At 44.3% G+C, this 16,082-nt stretch overlaps 2 protein-coding genes across 4 annotated transcripts in view; both read left to right on the top strand.

The window, feature by feature from the left end:
- Positions 1-16,082, top strand: part of LOC118372878 (BTB/POZ domain-containing protein KCTD16-like) — an 89,929-nt gene that overhangs the window by 59,205 nt on the left and 14,642 nt on the right. The gene's annotated exons all lie outside the window — the stretch shown is intronic.
- LOC127933081 (uncharacterized) lies at positions 4,903-7,280 on the top strand. Of its 3 annotated transcripts, XM_052529462.1 has the most exons (4): positions 4,903-5,859; positions 6,239-6,295; positions 6,353-6,409; positions 6,766-7,280. In XM_052529462.1, the coding sequence occupies exons 1-4, from the start codon at positions 5,302-5,304 to the stop codon at positions 6,982-6,984; spliced, it is 891 nt and encodes a 296-aa protein (XP_052385422.1). In that variant the 5' UTR covers positions 4,903-5,301; the 3' UTR covers positions 6,985-7,280. The 3 variants fall into 3 exon arrangements, with proteins under 3 accessions (XP_052385422.1, XP_052385423.1, XP_052385421.1); XM_052529463.1 differs by lacking the exon at positions 6,239-6,295; XM_052529461.1 differs by having other exon boundaries at positions 6,239-6,409.

Here is a 16,082-nt window from a genome sequence, read left to right as displayed (position 1 = left end):
GCGCTGTAAACCGAGCCGACGCACACATCACATTTAATGCCATTAAGTTCGTCAAAAACACAGGGCTGTGCTAAAAAGTGATAATTAAATGAGCTACTGTAGCTTACAGCCTCTGTATGAAATTGCATTGACGTCGCCAAGCTCATTGAGGCTCTCTCTCTCTCCGTCTTAAGTTGTGGTGAGCTAGCATATGCACAAACGTCTCTAAGTCACAGTCGATAAGCTGAAAAACACATGGCTTAATTGCGACTTGAATTAGCATAGTTAGGGCATATTTGGAGGCTCGCTCCAGCGTTTGTGTCCCATATCCACAATACCGTTTCGTTTCCCCAGCCCTAATGAGACCCCTGGGAATGGCTCCATTGATTTCCAGACTGTCTCTAGCTGCCTTTGAATCTCAAGGCCTGCGTTTGGCCCACGTGGTGAGAACAGACTGGCATCATCACCAGTATTATATTATCATATTAATATTAGCATATTTATTCACAGGCAGGCTTTATATACACTGACTGTACAAAACATTAGGAACTCTCTCAGCTTGTTGTTTTCCGCTATCATACCTGCATGTCATCAAGATATGACATTTTAGTCTTAGTGAGCTGGCATGACCAGATGCAAAATCCATATTTTCTAAACAATTCCTGGGAAGGAACGACAGCATTGCTATAAAAGAATTTGATCGAGCTTAAAAGCCAGGCAGTCATAGAAAAATGTGCCCCATTTTAAAAGTGTCAGGAAGTGTGCAAACAAAACTTCTAGTCTACTGCTCTGTACTGTATATACTCTCAGGATGCTCGACTGATATCTTTCAAATATCTGGCTGTTTGCAACTAGCTGGGAGCCTGGTCAGACTAATTACAGAAGACATTGTGTTGAAATTCAGGGCTACCTTAGTAAAGAAATAGAAAGAGACTACCTGTTCCCTAGCTAGTCATCCCTGATTTTGTTTACAGTGCACACACACACACACACACACACACACACACACACACACACACACACACACACACACACACACACACACACACACACACACACACACACACACACACACACACACACACACACACACACACACACACACACACACGTCAATGGCAATAAACAGTTGGCTTATGGAATAAGGTGCCACATCGTCAAGACTCCGGTAGGCCCCTCAGAGCTCAGAGCCAGTGTAGGGGACAGATCCATCAGTAGCCAGAGAGAGATTCCTTCCCTCCCTGGTGGGATATGAGTGATGCTGCTGCTGGACACACATTTCCCCTGTTCCCTCCTTCACATGCCCTTTAAGATAAGCATCTCCGAGCATAGATCTGAGCGGCAGGCAGAGACGCCGAGCCAGCGGTGACATGATAAGGGGATTTACGTCTGATACAGCATATTGATCTGACACCCATCAATCTGCTCTCCCTTTAAAAATGACCTGAACCTTTCTTACTTTGACATCCCCCACTCACAAAAGAGGTTGGTTTCTGTGTGTGAAAAGCTGGCCATGAATTAGGCGGTCAATTGTTTGCTGAGGGAGAGTGGATGCAGTGCTAATTTAGCTCATTATTGGTGTCCTGGAGCTCTGGTTTCTCCATTTATCTACCACCCGGACCACTCTCCCCCGAATGCAGCATCAACACTTTGTTCCTGCAGCGAGACAGATAAAGGAATCAGCATGGCCATACCAATATGTTTGCTCTCTGTAAACAGCTCTTGCGGACAGCGGGAGAGGGGCACACATGCGGCAGGGAGGAAGGATAAGGGAGAGAGAGAAATTGAACATCAGAAAGAGCGAGAGAAAGGCGGAAGGGCTCTGTTGGTGCATGATAATAGTTATGATATTGTTTGCAGATTATGGGATGCAGTGGCAGATTTAGGTATAGGCGACATAGGCAGCTGCCCAGGGCGGCATCTTGCCGGGGGCGGTACAGGGCTGCCCGCACATTTTTGGGGGGAATGGTGACATTTGTGGGATCGATTTTCTATCGCCCATTTGCCCATTTGCACATCACGTCAATGATATCATGTCACCGTGTGGGACTGTGGGTCAATTAACCTTGTCGGAGTGGGAGCCCTGATTCTAGTTTGTGAGCTAGGCAGGCTACTGCCTGGGAAGGTCTCCCACTCAGAAGTACGAGATGGGGAGGGGGGCAGGGGTAGGTTGACCTAAGGTCTCCACACAGGAAGCCCGAGGTAGGGGGAACGGGGGAATCTATCAAATATCGCACCTCTAACTTTGTACAGTACTAATGCAATTAGTAAATCAGTCACACTACGAAATGCTACCAAATAAACCACAATTTATTCATAATACTGTGAATATATAGTTTCATAGACATGTTGTTGCATTTTTTTCTGGTTTGTGTGAAATCTTTAAGAATAATATAAAACCAGTCTTCACACCACCAAGGTGAATTGGTTTAGTCTTGACTCTTGGTTGACAGTGTTGGGTGATGGGTAATGTATTGATGCTCGAGGGCCAAATCAACACAAAATTTGTTTATATTTGTCTTTGTTACTTCTATTTGTATATATATTTTTATATTTATATTGTTTTAACTGTTATGATTATTTATTTTTGTTCCAAATGTCTGAATAAAAATGACAGTTAGGTCAGAATGGTGGGGGGTCCGCCGGGGGAGCCATACAAGCTAGAATCGCCACTGATGGGATGTTTATATAGACATCATCAGTTCATAATTAATCAGAGGCCAGTGTGTTGGAGAGTGTTTTTCTGCCTACACTGTAACAGTATTCAGTCTACGGCTGCAGTAGAATCAGTTTGTGGGACTAACAGTCATCACATTACATCCTATCAAAAAACTGGAAGATTTGTAATTGACATGCAAAACACCCATTGCATACTGTAGTTTGGGAATGTCCGTATTCATACCAGTAGTGGTTATTGTAGAATTTGTAGTACAATGTGAAAACAAGATGTGACTAGTAAGATATCCTACCGGGTCTTTCTCATAATGAAATGTTTTGATTTTACACTGGCATCGATGCAGCTTTGTAATTTTAAAGACTAACGCAGACGGTCCTCTGTGGCCGAGACGAGAGCTATGTTTAACTCAAACCCAAAACTGAACAAGAACACGATCCTTCTCTATCATAGTACGAGACAGCCCACTGGTCACTTACGGCAGTTCAATGTCTAGTTTTGATTGACATTTGGTTGAGTTGTCAACTAACATGAATTGAAAATGTTAAATCAATAAAACATTTCAGAGCGTCATTAGATTTAGGTTAAAAGTGGGGTGGAAAAAAATACAAAATCCCCTTCTGTTGATGACTTTTTTTTAAATCCGATCAGTTTCCAACATTGATTCAACGTCATCACACATAATTTTTGTTGTTGAAATGACGTGGAAACAGCGTTGGGAGCAGTCAGAACTCTTCTGATACATTTCCATATTGAAGTGGTCTGATGTCTGCAGGGCTTTATAGTGGGACATTTCAGTTCTACATACTCTTAGATAGAGTTTGCATTGCCTTTGCAATGCTAAGGCAAAAATACTGCTTATATGCTAAATGTGTGTCAAATGTAGTAAAGTAAAATGGAGTATACAAAAGAGATAATTATGGTATGCGTTAACAGTTAATGAGTGTCTTTATATTCTAGTCTACATGCCTTTTAAACCCTTAAACGCAAATACTTGATTATGAATTATAGAGTGGAGCATGCCAGTACTTGATTATATGTGATATAGTCTCTCTGAGGATGGAAGTTTATTTGGGAGAAGGTGAGAGAGGTCTGGTCAGAGGCCTTGTAAGAGAACGCTAAACACAGACAGACTATCAGGTCCTGCTCCCAGGAGGGTGACCTGTGGTCCCTACAACTCTGTGTTTAAAGACTTTGTGGTTCGGCACTATGATCTTTATCACTAATTGGTCCCATTCATTTATGTAGACTTGGTCACTGGAAACGAGGTTAGGAGTCTGAAAGCTAAACTTAAAAAGGCCATTTTTCAATGGTCTGGAACTAGATGTCCCTAATTAAAAGAAAAGCTTAATGAAGATGAGAGAACAGCAGAACACTACTACACACACTACAACAGACACAGCAGAGGCCCTGCATATGGGGCTGCTACACACACTGCTACACACACTGCTACACACACTGCTACATACACTGCTACACACACTGCTACACACACTGCTACAGCACCATTCATCATTCAGCACCAGCATCATTCAAGATGTTCCATATAGTTTAATCTTCACGGAGTGGACAAAACATTAGGAACACTTGCTCTTTCCATAACATAGACTGACCAGGTGTATCCAGGTGAAAGCTATGATCCCTTGTTGATATCACTTCATAAATCCACTTCAATCAGTGTAGATGAAGGGGAGGATACAGGTTAAAGAAGGATTTTTAAGTCTTGAGACAAGGGGTGAATGGGCAATACAAAATATCTAAGTACCTTTTGAACGGGATATGATAGTGTGGTGGGCATAATATTTATAATGTATGATGTATGATATCATAAAAATCTCACGTGACTCGTAATAAGAATAAGCAATTAGCCCATTACAGTTCTTTTTTACAGTCGCTAGGACCCGTTTCTCAATACATACTGTAGGTCACTTTTTCAAAACTCTTCGCACAGTTCTCCTAACCAACTTTCAGCTTGGCACAGCAGTTCATTTCACATCCAAAATGCACTAAAACTACCAAAACACTTCATACATGTCTCAAATCAACTCATTCTTCCAGAACACCAGCAAAGGTTGTCACCCAACAAGCACCCAGGTCACTCATAAAACAATGACCTAAACAACACTAACAACAGGTAGCATTACACAATGTTTTGTCTTTACAAAACAAGAATGACACCTCTCTACGGTTTAGAATTGACTGCAGTATATGTTACAGGAATGAATCAGACATGATGCAATATGCTTAAATATGTTTTATGTCATTTTTTGGCATTGAGAGGTTCCAAAATACAAGAATGTGTATATACACCATCTACCGATACAGATACAGTAGCAATGCTAGTCAACCCTGTCTTCTGCATTTGGCCACAGGTTCTCATACACATCTCATCTTATATAATCTTGGACAATACACCTAGGAAAGAATATTTTGGCATGCCTGGTCCATCCCTGGCAATCTTCTGCAGATATGTCCAGGCATCCAGCATTCATTGCATCCAGGAGGGACATTTGATGATGTGGACGGTGGTCATAAACCTTCCACCTCCATGAGGAAAATAATTCCTCTATGGGGTTGAGGAATGGAGAGTAAGGAAGGAGGAAAAGTGACACCATCCTGGGAAGGGCTATAAACCACTCTGTGACTGCATGGGACTGGTGAAATGCCACATTGTCCCATACAATTACAAACGTCGGCCAATTTCGCCTCACTGCAACCCTTTCCTCACCTGGAACAACTCATCCATAGAGATCCTCCAGGAATGTAATGAGACGCTCTGTGTCGTACGGCCCAACCCTTCCATAGAGGTCCTCCAGGAATGTAATGAGACGCTCGGTGTCGTACGGCCCAACCCTTCCATAGAGGTCCTCCAGGAATGTAATGAGACGCTCGGTGTTGTACGGCCCAACCCTTCCATAGAGGTCCTCCAGGAATGTAATGAGACGCTCAGTGTTGTACGGCCCAACCCTTCCATAGAGGTCCTCCAGGAATGTAATGAGATGCTCGGTGTCGTACGGCCCAACCCTTCCATAGAGGTCCTCCAGGAATGTAATGAGACGCTCAGTGTTGTACGGCCCAACCCTTCCATAGAGGTCCTCCAGGAATGTAATGAGACGCTCGGTGTTGTACGGCCCAACCCTTCCATAGAGGTCCTCCAGGAATGTAATGAGACGCTCGGTGTCGTACGGCCCAACCCTTCCATAGAGGTCCTCCAGGAATGTAATGAGACGCTCAGTGTTGTACGGCCCAACCCTTCCATAGAGGTCCTCCAGGAATGTAATGAGACCCTCGGTGTTGTACGGCCCAACCCTTCCATAGAGGTCCTCCAGGAATGTAATGAGACCCTCGGTGTTGTACGGCCCAACCCTTCCATAGAGGTCCTCCAGGAATGTAATGAGACGCTTGGTGTCGTACGGCCCAACCCTTCCATAGAGGTCCTCCAGGAATGTAATGAGACCCTCGGTGTTGTACGGCCCAACCCTTCCATAGAGGTCCTCCAGGAATGTAATGAGACGCTCGGTGTTGTACGGCCCAACCCTTCCATAGAGGTCCTCCAGGAATGTAATGAGATGCCCTTCCATAGAGGTCCTCCAGGAATGTAATGAGACGCTCGGTGTCGTACGGCCCAACCCTTCCATAGAGGTCCTCCAGGAATGTAATGAGATGCTCGGTGTCGTACGGCCCAACCCTTCCATAGAGGTCCTCCAGGAATGTAATGAGACGCTCGGTGTTGTACGGCCCAACCCTTCCATAGAGGTCCTCCAGGAATGTAATGAGACGCTCGGTGTTGTACGGCCCAACCCTTCCATAGAGGTCCTCCAGGAATGTAATGAGACGCTCGGTGTTGTACGGCCCAACCCTTCCATAGAGGTCCTCCAGGAATGTAATGAGACGGAATGTAATGAGACGCTCGGTGTTGTATGGCCCAACCCTTCCATAGAGGTCCTCCAGGAATGTAATGAGACGCTCGGTGTTGTACGGCCCAACCCTTCCATAGAGGTCCTCCAGGAATGTAATGAGACGCCGGTGTTGTACGGCCCAACCCTTCCATAGAGGTCCTCCAGGAATGTAATGAGACCCTCGGTGTTGTACGGCCCAACCCTTCCATAGAGGTCCTCCAGGAATGTAATGAGACGCTCGGTGTCGTACGGCCCAACCCTTCCATAGAGGTCCTCCAGGAATGTAATGAGACCCTCGGTGTTGTATGGCCCAACCCTTCCATAGAGGTCCTCCAGGAATGTAATGAGACGCTCAGTGTTGTACGGCCCAACCCTTCCATAGAGGTCCTCCAGGAATGTAATGAGACGCTCGGTGTTGTATGGCCCAATTAGCGGTTTGTGTAACAGCAATCCATCAGAGGATATTGCAGCAGACATTGTGATATTGGCACCCCTCTGGCCCGGGACATCCACTGTGGCTCTTTTCCCAATCACATTCCTTCTGCGCCGCCGTGTTTTGGCCAAGTTGAAACCAGCCTCATCCACAAAGATGAATATGTGGGGTGTTCGCCTGGCTTCAATCTCCATGACTCTCTAAAATAAATCCACAAGGCAACATAAGAGTTAGGCTATTACAGTAGTTTACATTATACCTTAAAACATGCCATTGTGTGCCTCTGCCCTGTTTGGTTTTGTTCAAAACCAGTTCTGTATTTTATAGTTCTGTCATCTTACCTGGACATATTGGTTCCTGAGTTGCTTGACTCGTTCAGACTTCCTCTCCAAGGGGACAGTGTGCAGCTGCTTCATCCTGACTTGATGATGTTTCAGGACTCTAGAAATAGTTGTTATTGTTACATTGTGAATATTTCCAAATGTAATGTTGTCTGCCAACACTCTGTCCCAAATCTCTGTGAGATTTAGGCCATTGTTTCTGATGACCATATCAAATATTGCAGTTTCCTGCACAGCAATGAAAATCCTCCCTCTCCAACCTGTGGGAGGTAACAGTTGGGTCCTAAGCAGAAATACCCCAAAAATTACACACAAGTGGGTTTGGAGGCTTTGCTCAATTTACTTCTGTAATGTGCAGTTCTGTCAGATGCCCTTGCAGAATGCACATCTTACCTGTTGTTTTGACTGAAATTTCTCACAATAGATGCCACTGTTGAGCATTACAGATTTGGCTGCACTCTCAGACCAGCCTCTCTCATTGATAGACCGTGATTTATTACATGATCAATTATAGTAGGCCTAGTCTCATCTGAGACTACAGCTCTTGATCTTCCTCTCAGTCTTTTTCCACCACGCATACGTTGTCCTCTCCCTCTCCCTCTCCCAGCCACTCTTCTTCCTCTGTCAGCCACTTCTCTATCTCTGGCTGGGTCCATGTTTACATTACAGTACATAATTATTCCTAAAATGTCCCCTTTTGTATAGATGGTAATGAAATGGAAAGACTAACACCTGGGTAGGTGTTCATCTACAATGGGAATCAGCTGTGGTTGGTCTAATTGTTTGGATAGTATTTCATTTTTTAGATGTGGAATATATTTCAATACGGTGTTAGAAATGTAGCAAATTGCTGTCTTATTAAATGTGTGTTATGTTAGGTTTTGAACTTAAATTTAACAGTTTTGAAAAGAGAATGTAAACATGTGCAAATTGTCCTGTAGGTACGTGGAGTTTTGGTGGTGGTTGTGTCTGAGTGAGAAAATAATTCATGAAAATTGAATGAAGCATTTTGTGCCAAAGCAATGAAAAATGCTCCACAGTTCAGACTGCTGTTGTGCTCACAGTGTGAAGAGTTTCTCAAGAATTGAGAAATGGGTCCTAGTGATTGTAAAAAACTGTAAATGACTTATCTTTATCTGACTCCATAGGATAAATAGGAATATTAAGACTATAGTTGAGTTACAGTAATAGAACACTATAGTTACAGTAATAGAACACTATGGTTGAGTTACAGTAATAAAACACTATAGTAGAGTTACAGTAATAAAACACTATAGTAGAGTTACAGTAATAAAACACTATAGTAGAGTTACAGTAATAGAACACTATAGTTACAGTAATAGAACACTATAGTTGAGTTACAGTAATAGAACACTATAGTTACAGTAATAGAACACTATAGTTACAGTAATATAACACTATAGTTACAGTAATAGAACACGATAGTTGAGTTACAGTAATAGAACATTATAGTTACAGTAATAGAACACTATAGTTGAGTTACAGTAATAGAACACTATATTGAGTTACAGTAATAGAACACTATAGTTACAGTAATATAACACTATAGTTACAGTAATAGAACACGATAGTTGAGTTACAGTAATAGAACATTATAGTTACAGTAATAGAACACGATAGTTGAGTTACAGTAATAGAACACTATAGTTGAGTTACAGTAATAGAACACTATAATTGAGTTACAGTAATAGAACATTATAGTAGAGTTACAGTAATAGAACACCCTAGTTACAGTAATAGAACATTATAGTAGAGTTACAGTAATATAACACTATAGTTGAATTACAGTAATAGAACACTATAGTTACAGTAATAGAACATTATAGTTACAGTAATAGAACACTATAGTTACAGTAATAGAACACTATAGTTACAGTAATAGAATACTATAGTTACAGTAATAGAACACTATAGTTACAGTAATAGAACATTATAGTTACAGTAATAGAACACTATAGTTACAGTATAGTTATAGTTACAGTAATAGAATACTATAGTTACAGTAATAGAACACTATAGTTACAGTAATAGAACACTATAGTTACAGTAATAGAACATTATAGTAGAGTTACAGTAATATAACACTATAATTGAGTTACAGTAATAGAACATTATAGTAGAGTTACAGTAATAGGCAAATAAGAAATGTAGGAGAATATAATTTATGCAAGTGTATTTAATGACTTTGTAAAATGAATGGATTCACATACAAGGCATAAACTTAAGTTACAAAGCATTAACAGGCATTACAAAGCATTATTCTAAGCATGGTCAGATAGAGAGAGAGATGTATGGATAAACTACTTCACCAATCTTTTTGGCTCTATAACAAAGAACAAAGATCAAACAGCAAAAACATTTACATTATCAACAACAAATCTTAGAATGAGCTATTAAAGACTACCAGAACCCACTAGATTCTCCAATTTCATTAAATAAACTACAGGAGAAAATACAAACCCAAAAAGGCCTGTGGTGTTGATGGTATCCTCAGTGAAATGATCAAATATACAGACCACAAATTCCAATTGGCTATACTAAAACTCTTTAACATCATCCTCAGCTCTGGCATCTTTCCCAATATTTGGAACCAAGGATTGATCACCCCAATGCACAAAAGTGGAGACAAATTTCACCCCAATAACTTCCGTGGGATACGCTTCAACAGTAACCTTGGGAAAATCCTCTGCATTATCATTAACAGCAGACTTGTACATTTCTTCAGTGAATACAATGTACTGAGCAAATGTCAACTGAGCTTTTTACCATACATCAGACCATGTATTCACCCTGCACACCCTAATTGACAAACAAACAAACAAACCAAAACAAAGGCAAAGTCTTCTCATGCTTTGTGGATTTTTTAAAAATCCTCTGACTCAATTTGGCATGAGGGTCTTCTATACAAATTGATAAAAAGCGGTGTACACAAGCAACAATTGTGCAGTTAAAATTGAACAAAAGAAAACACACGTTTGTTTTTACCACAGGGCTGTGGGGTGGGGATGCAGCTGAGCCCCACCCTCTTCAACATATATATCAAATAATTGGCAAGGGCACTAGAACAGTCTGCAGCGCCTGGCCTCACCCTACTATAATCTGAAGTCATATGTCTACTATGTGTTGATGATCTGGTGCTTCTGTCCCCAACCAAGGAGGGCCTACAGCAGCACCTAGATCTTCTACACAGATTCTGTAAGACCTGGGCCCTGACAGTAAATCTCAGCAAGACAAAAATAATGGTGTTCCAAAAAAGGTCAGAGTTGCCAGGACCACAAATACAAATTCCATCTAGACACCGTTGCCCTAGAGCACATAAAAAAACTATGCCTACTTCAACCTAAACATCAGCACCACAAAGCTGTGAACGATCTGAGAGGCAAGGCAAGAAGGGCCTTCTTCACCATCAAAAGGAACATAAAATTCAACATACCAATTAGCATCTGGCTAAAAATACTTGAATCTGTTATAGAACCCATTGCCCCTTATGGCTGTGAGGTCTGGGGTCCACTCACCAACCAAGGATTCACAAAAAGGACAAACACCAAATTGTGACTCTGCATGCAGAAAAAAAACGAATAATGCATGCAGAGCAGAATTAGGCCGATACTTGCTAATTATCAAAATCTAGAAAAGAGCTGTTAAGTTCAACGACTACCTAAAAGGAAGCAATTCCCAAACCTTCTGTAACAAAGCTGTCACCTACAGAGAGATTATCCCAGAGAAGAGTCCTCTAAGCAAGCTGGTCCTGGGGCTCTGTTCACAAACACAAACAGACTCCACAGAGCCAGAACAGCAACACAATTAGACCAACCAAGAAAACAAAAAGATAATTACTTGACACATTGGAAATAATTTACCAAAAGCAGAGCAAACTGGAATGATATTCGTCCCTAAACAGAGAGTACACAGTGGCAGAATACCTGACCAGGCTATGTGCACACTGCCCACAAAATGAGGTGGAAACTGAGCTGCACTTCCTAACCTCCTGCCAAATGTATGACCATATTAGAGACACATATTTCTCTCAGATTACACAGACCCTCAAAGAATTTTAAAAAATCAACTCAAATACCTCTTGGGTGAAATTCCACAGTGTGCCATCACAGCAGCAAGATGTGTGACCTGTTGCCCCAAGAAAAGGGCAACCAGTGATAAAGAAACCCCATTGTAAATACAACCCATATTTATGTGTATTTATTTTCCCATATGTACTTTAACTATTTGCACATTGTTGCAACACTGTATGTAAACATAATATGACATTGGAAATGTCTTTATTCTTTTGGAACTTTTGTGAGTGTAATGTTTACTGTAAATGGTTTATTGTTTATTTAACTTTTGTTCATTATCTATTTCACTTGCTTTGACAATGTATACATATGCTTCCCATGCCAATAAAGCCCTTTGAATTGAATTGAAACCATAGCCTGAAAGGCCATGCCCCAGAAGTGCATGAGGTGGAGAAGGAAAGAGAGTATCTCACCACAGCAGGACAGGAACACATAAGAGAAAGAACAATGAATCTTAAACCCTTTAATAAGCATCTGAGTTACTTGGATTCAAAACCTGAGTTGTTGACCAATAATATTACTGTACATGTAAAGTTAACCTCCAATCAGATATCAGACCTACAGGATGTAATCTATGCTTCTCAGAGGTGTAACAATAGGGTTTGGCAAAGATCAACACAGAGAAGGCTGAATTCCCAAGACAACACAATGAAATTCTTGCATACAGTTGATAAGAAGAGTTACTTATGGGGCTGGGCTGCCCTACAGTAGAAGGTGCCAGGCTCACCGGTTTGAGTGTGTCAATAACTACAATGCTGATGGGGTTTTCACACTCAACAGTTTCCCGTGTGTATCAAGAATTGTCCACCATCCAATGAACATCCAGCCAACTTGACACAACTGTAGGATACATTGGAGACAACATGGGCCAGCATCCCTGTGTCCATGAATTATAATCCACATAATAATTCACATTTCATGCTGCTGCAGGATTATTTTCCTGCTGTAGCAAACTGGCTCAAATTAAGATCCTACATCTGTCCTGCCTTTACTCTGCAAATCTAGCCTCACCCACTATTTCTAACAAGGAATACATTGTCTTAGCCTATTAGAAATATGCATGTCAGTCGCTTTGCCGTGCCAAACTGAAACAAATTACAATGAGAGGGGTTATTTGCTTTTGTTCAACAGAGATGATTTCTCTTCCGTGAATACCCTGGCGCTTTATGACAGAAATCAATCAGGGGGCAATTGTCAGCACGCCTCGACCGAGCCGCTGATTGACTGATATGGTTGGAGAGCGGCCTGAAGATGGATGAGTGGATGGAGAGACAGAGGGGAGAGAGATGGATGGGTGGATGCAGAGACAGAGGGGAGATAGATGGATGGGTGGATGGAGAGACAGAGGGGAGAGAGATGGATCGGTACACGGAGAGACAGAGGGGAAATAGATGGATGGGTGGACGGAGAGACAGAGGGGAGAGAGATGGATCGGTACACGGAGAGACAGAGAGGAGATAGATGGATGGGTGGACGGAGAGACAGAGGGGCCTGAAGATGGATGGGTGGACGGAGAGACAGAGGGGAGATAGATGGATGGGTGGACGGAGAGGTAGGTCGGAGCGTATTGCCCTGCCTTGTGACAGAGGGGAGATAGATGAAATTCAAAGGAGGCGATAGACAGATGGGTAAGGGAGAAAGAGATGACCACTTGGGAGAGATGAGGATCCTGTGCCATGGGTGGACGGAGAGACAGAGGGGAGATAGATGGATGGGTGGACGGAGAGACAGAGGGGAGATAGATGGATGGGTGGACGGAGAGACAGAGAGGAGATAGATGGATCGGTACACGGAGAGACAGAGGGGAGATAGATGGATGGGTGGACGGAGAGACAGAGGGGCCTGAAGATGGATGGGTGGATGGAGAGATGGATGGGTGGATGGAGAGACAGAGAGGAGATAGATGGATGGTGGACGGAGAGACAGAGGGGCCTGAAGATGGATGGGTGTATGGAGAGATGGATCGGTACACGGAGAGACAGAGGGGAGATAGATGGATGGGTGGACGGAGAGACAGAGGGGCCTGAAGATGGATGGGTGGACGGAGAGACAGAGGGGAGAGAGATGGATGAGTGGACGGAGAGACAGAGGGGCCTGAAGATGGATGGGTGGATGGAGAGATGGATGGGTGGATGGAGAGACAGAGAGGAGATAGATGGATGGTGGACGGAGAGACAGAGGGGCCTGAAGATGGATGGGTGTATGGAGAGATGGATCGGTACACGGAGAGACAGAGGGGAGATAGATGGATGGGTGGACGGAGAGACAGAGGGGCCTGAAGATGGATGGGTGGACGGAGAGACAGAGGGGAGAGAGATGGATGAGTGGATGGAGAGACAGAGGGGAGAGAGATGGATGGGTGGATGGAGAGAAAGAGGGGAGAGAGATGGATGGGTGGATGGAGAGACAGAGGGGAGAGAGATGGATCGGTACACGGAGAGACAGAGGGGAGATAGATGGATGGGTGGATGGAGAGACAGAGAGGAGATAGATGGATGGGTGGACGGAGAGACAGAGAGGAGATAGATGGATGGGTGGACGGAGAGACAGAGGGGAGATAGATGGATGGGTGGACGGAGAGACAGAGGGGAGATAGATGGATGGGTGGACGGAGAGACAGAGAGGAGATAGATGGATGGGTGGACGGAGAGACAGAGGGGCCTGAAGATGGATGGGTGGATGGAGAGACAGAGGGGAGAAAGATGTGTGGCACGCAGAGCAGAGCAGCCCGGGTAGGCATGCTGGATCAGCAGGCAGATTGATAGGGACGCTTAGTGCCATGCAGGGAGGAGAGCTGTGTGATGGAGGGGGAGGAGGAGGAGGGAGGTGGCTGTCTGAGGAGGTGAGGCAGCTCCCTTTGTGGGCTCTGATAACTGAGACGGCAGAGGTCCCCTCTGAGATCTGAGATCAATAGCTCAGGGCATAGGAAGTCTGTTAGAGAGGGAGGGAGCATGTGGGCTGGGGATGGCCAACGACAGCCTCAGACCTCCCGTACCAGAGTCAGAGAGAACACAGGAGATCACATGAACCAGCTCCCACCACAGCCTCTATTCCCACAGCCCCATAGGCCCACATCCTCTATTTCCAAAACCCCACAGCTCCACAGTCTCTACTCCCACAGCCCCACAGCTCCACAGCTTCTATTCCCACAGCCTCTAGTCAGAGAGAGTACAGGAGATTACATGAACCAGCTCCCACCACACCCTCTATTCCCACAGCCCCACAGCTCCACACCCTCTATTCCCACAGCTCCACACCCTCTATTCCCACAGCCCCACAGCCCCACAGCTCCACACCCTCTATTCCCACAGCTCCACATCCTCTATTCTCACAGTCTCACAGCCTCACATCCTCTATTCCCACAGCCCCACTGCTCCACACCTTCTATTCCCACAGCCCCACAGCTCTACACCCTCTATTCCCACAGATCCACACCCTCTATTCCCACAGCCCCACAGCTCCACACCCTCTATTCCCACAGATCCACACCCTCTATTCCCACAGCCCCACATCCTCTATTCTCACAGTCTCACCGCCCCACTGACTCTATTCCCACAGCCCCACTGCCTCTATTCCCACAGCTCCACAGCTCCACAGACTCTATCCCCACAGCCTCTATTCCCAAAGCCCCACAAACTCTATTCCCACAGCCCCACAGCTCCACACCCTCTATTCCCACAGCCCCACTGCCTCTATTCCCACAACTCCACAGCCTCTATTCCCTCAGCTCCACAGCTCCACAGATTCTATCCCCACAACCTCTATTCCCACAGCCCCACAGCTCCACACCCTCTATTCCCACAGCTCCACACCCTCTATTCCCACAGCCCCACATCCTATATTCCCACAGCCTCACAGCCCCACTGACTCTATTCCCACAGCCCCACAGCCTCTATTCCCACAGCCCCACAGCCTTGGACCGAGCAGGGATCTGAACATAGCATGTTCTACCCCTGCCTGGGCAGGTGATGGTGTGGTGAATTTGCCAGGGGAAAGAGAGATGCCAGCCACAGGTATGGCTTACAACATGGGAGGTATGGCCCACGTCTCATGTAAGAACCCATCCTCCCATCCCCCACGGCATACAGTATATGTTGCTGACTAGGTTATACATTGAGTGTACAAAACATTAGGAACACTTTCCTAATATTAAGTTGCCCTCTGAACAGCCTCAGTTTATCAGGGCAAGGACTCTACAAGGTGTAGAAAATGTTCCACAGGGATGCTAGCCCATGTTGACTCCAACGCTTCCCACAGTTTTGTCAAGTTGGCTGGATGTCCTTTGGGTGGTGGAACATTCTTGATACACACAGGAAAGTATTGAACGTGAAAAACCCAGCAGCGTTGCAGTTCTTGACACCGTCAAACCGGTGTGCCTGGCATCTACTACAGTATCATACTGTACCAGTACCATACTGTACCAGTACCATACAAAGGCACTTAAATATTTTGTCTTGCCCATTCTGAATGGCACACATACAATTCATGTCTCAATTGTCTCAAGGCTTAACAAAAACCTTTTGAACCTGTCTCCTCCCCTTCATCTGCACTGATCCAGTGGTTTATGATGTGAATAGAGCTGTCAGAGCCCGAGTCACTAATATGTTTTCTACTAACCTCCTGTGATGAGCGGAAACATCTTCAATGTAATCTCTTGACCGT

Source organism: Oncorhynchus keta, chromosome 11 (genome assembly GCF_023373465.1).
Source record: "Oncorhynchus keta strain PuntledgeMale-10-30-2019 chromosome 11, Oket_V2, whole genome shotgun sequence".
NCBI classification, from domain to species: domain Eukaryota; kingdom Metazoa; phylum Chordata; class Actinopteri; order Salmoniformes; family Salmonidae; genus Oncorhynchus; species Oncorhynchus keta.
This window is presented reverse-complemented; position numbering and strand designations above follow the sequence as displayed.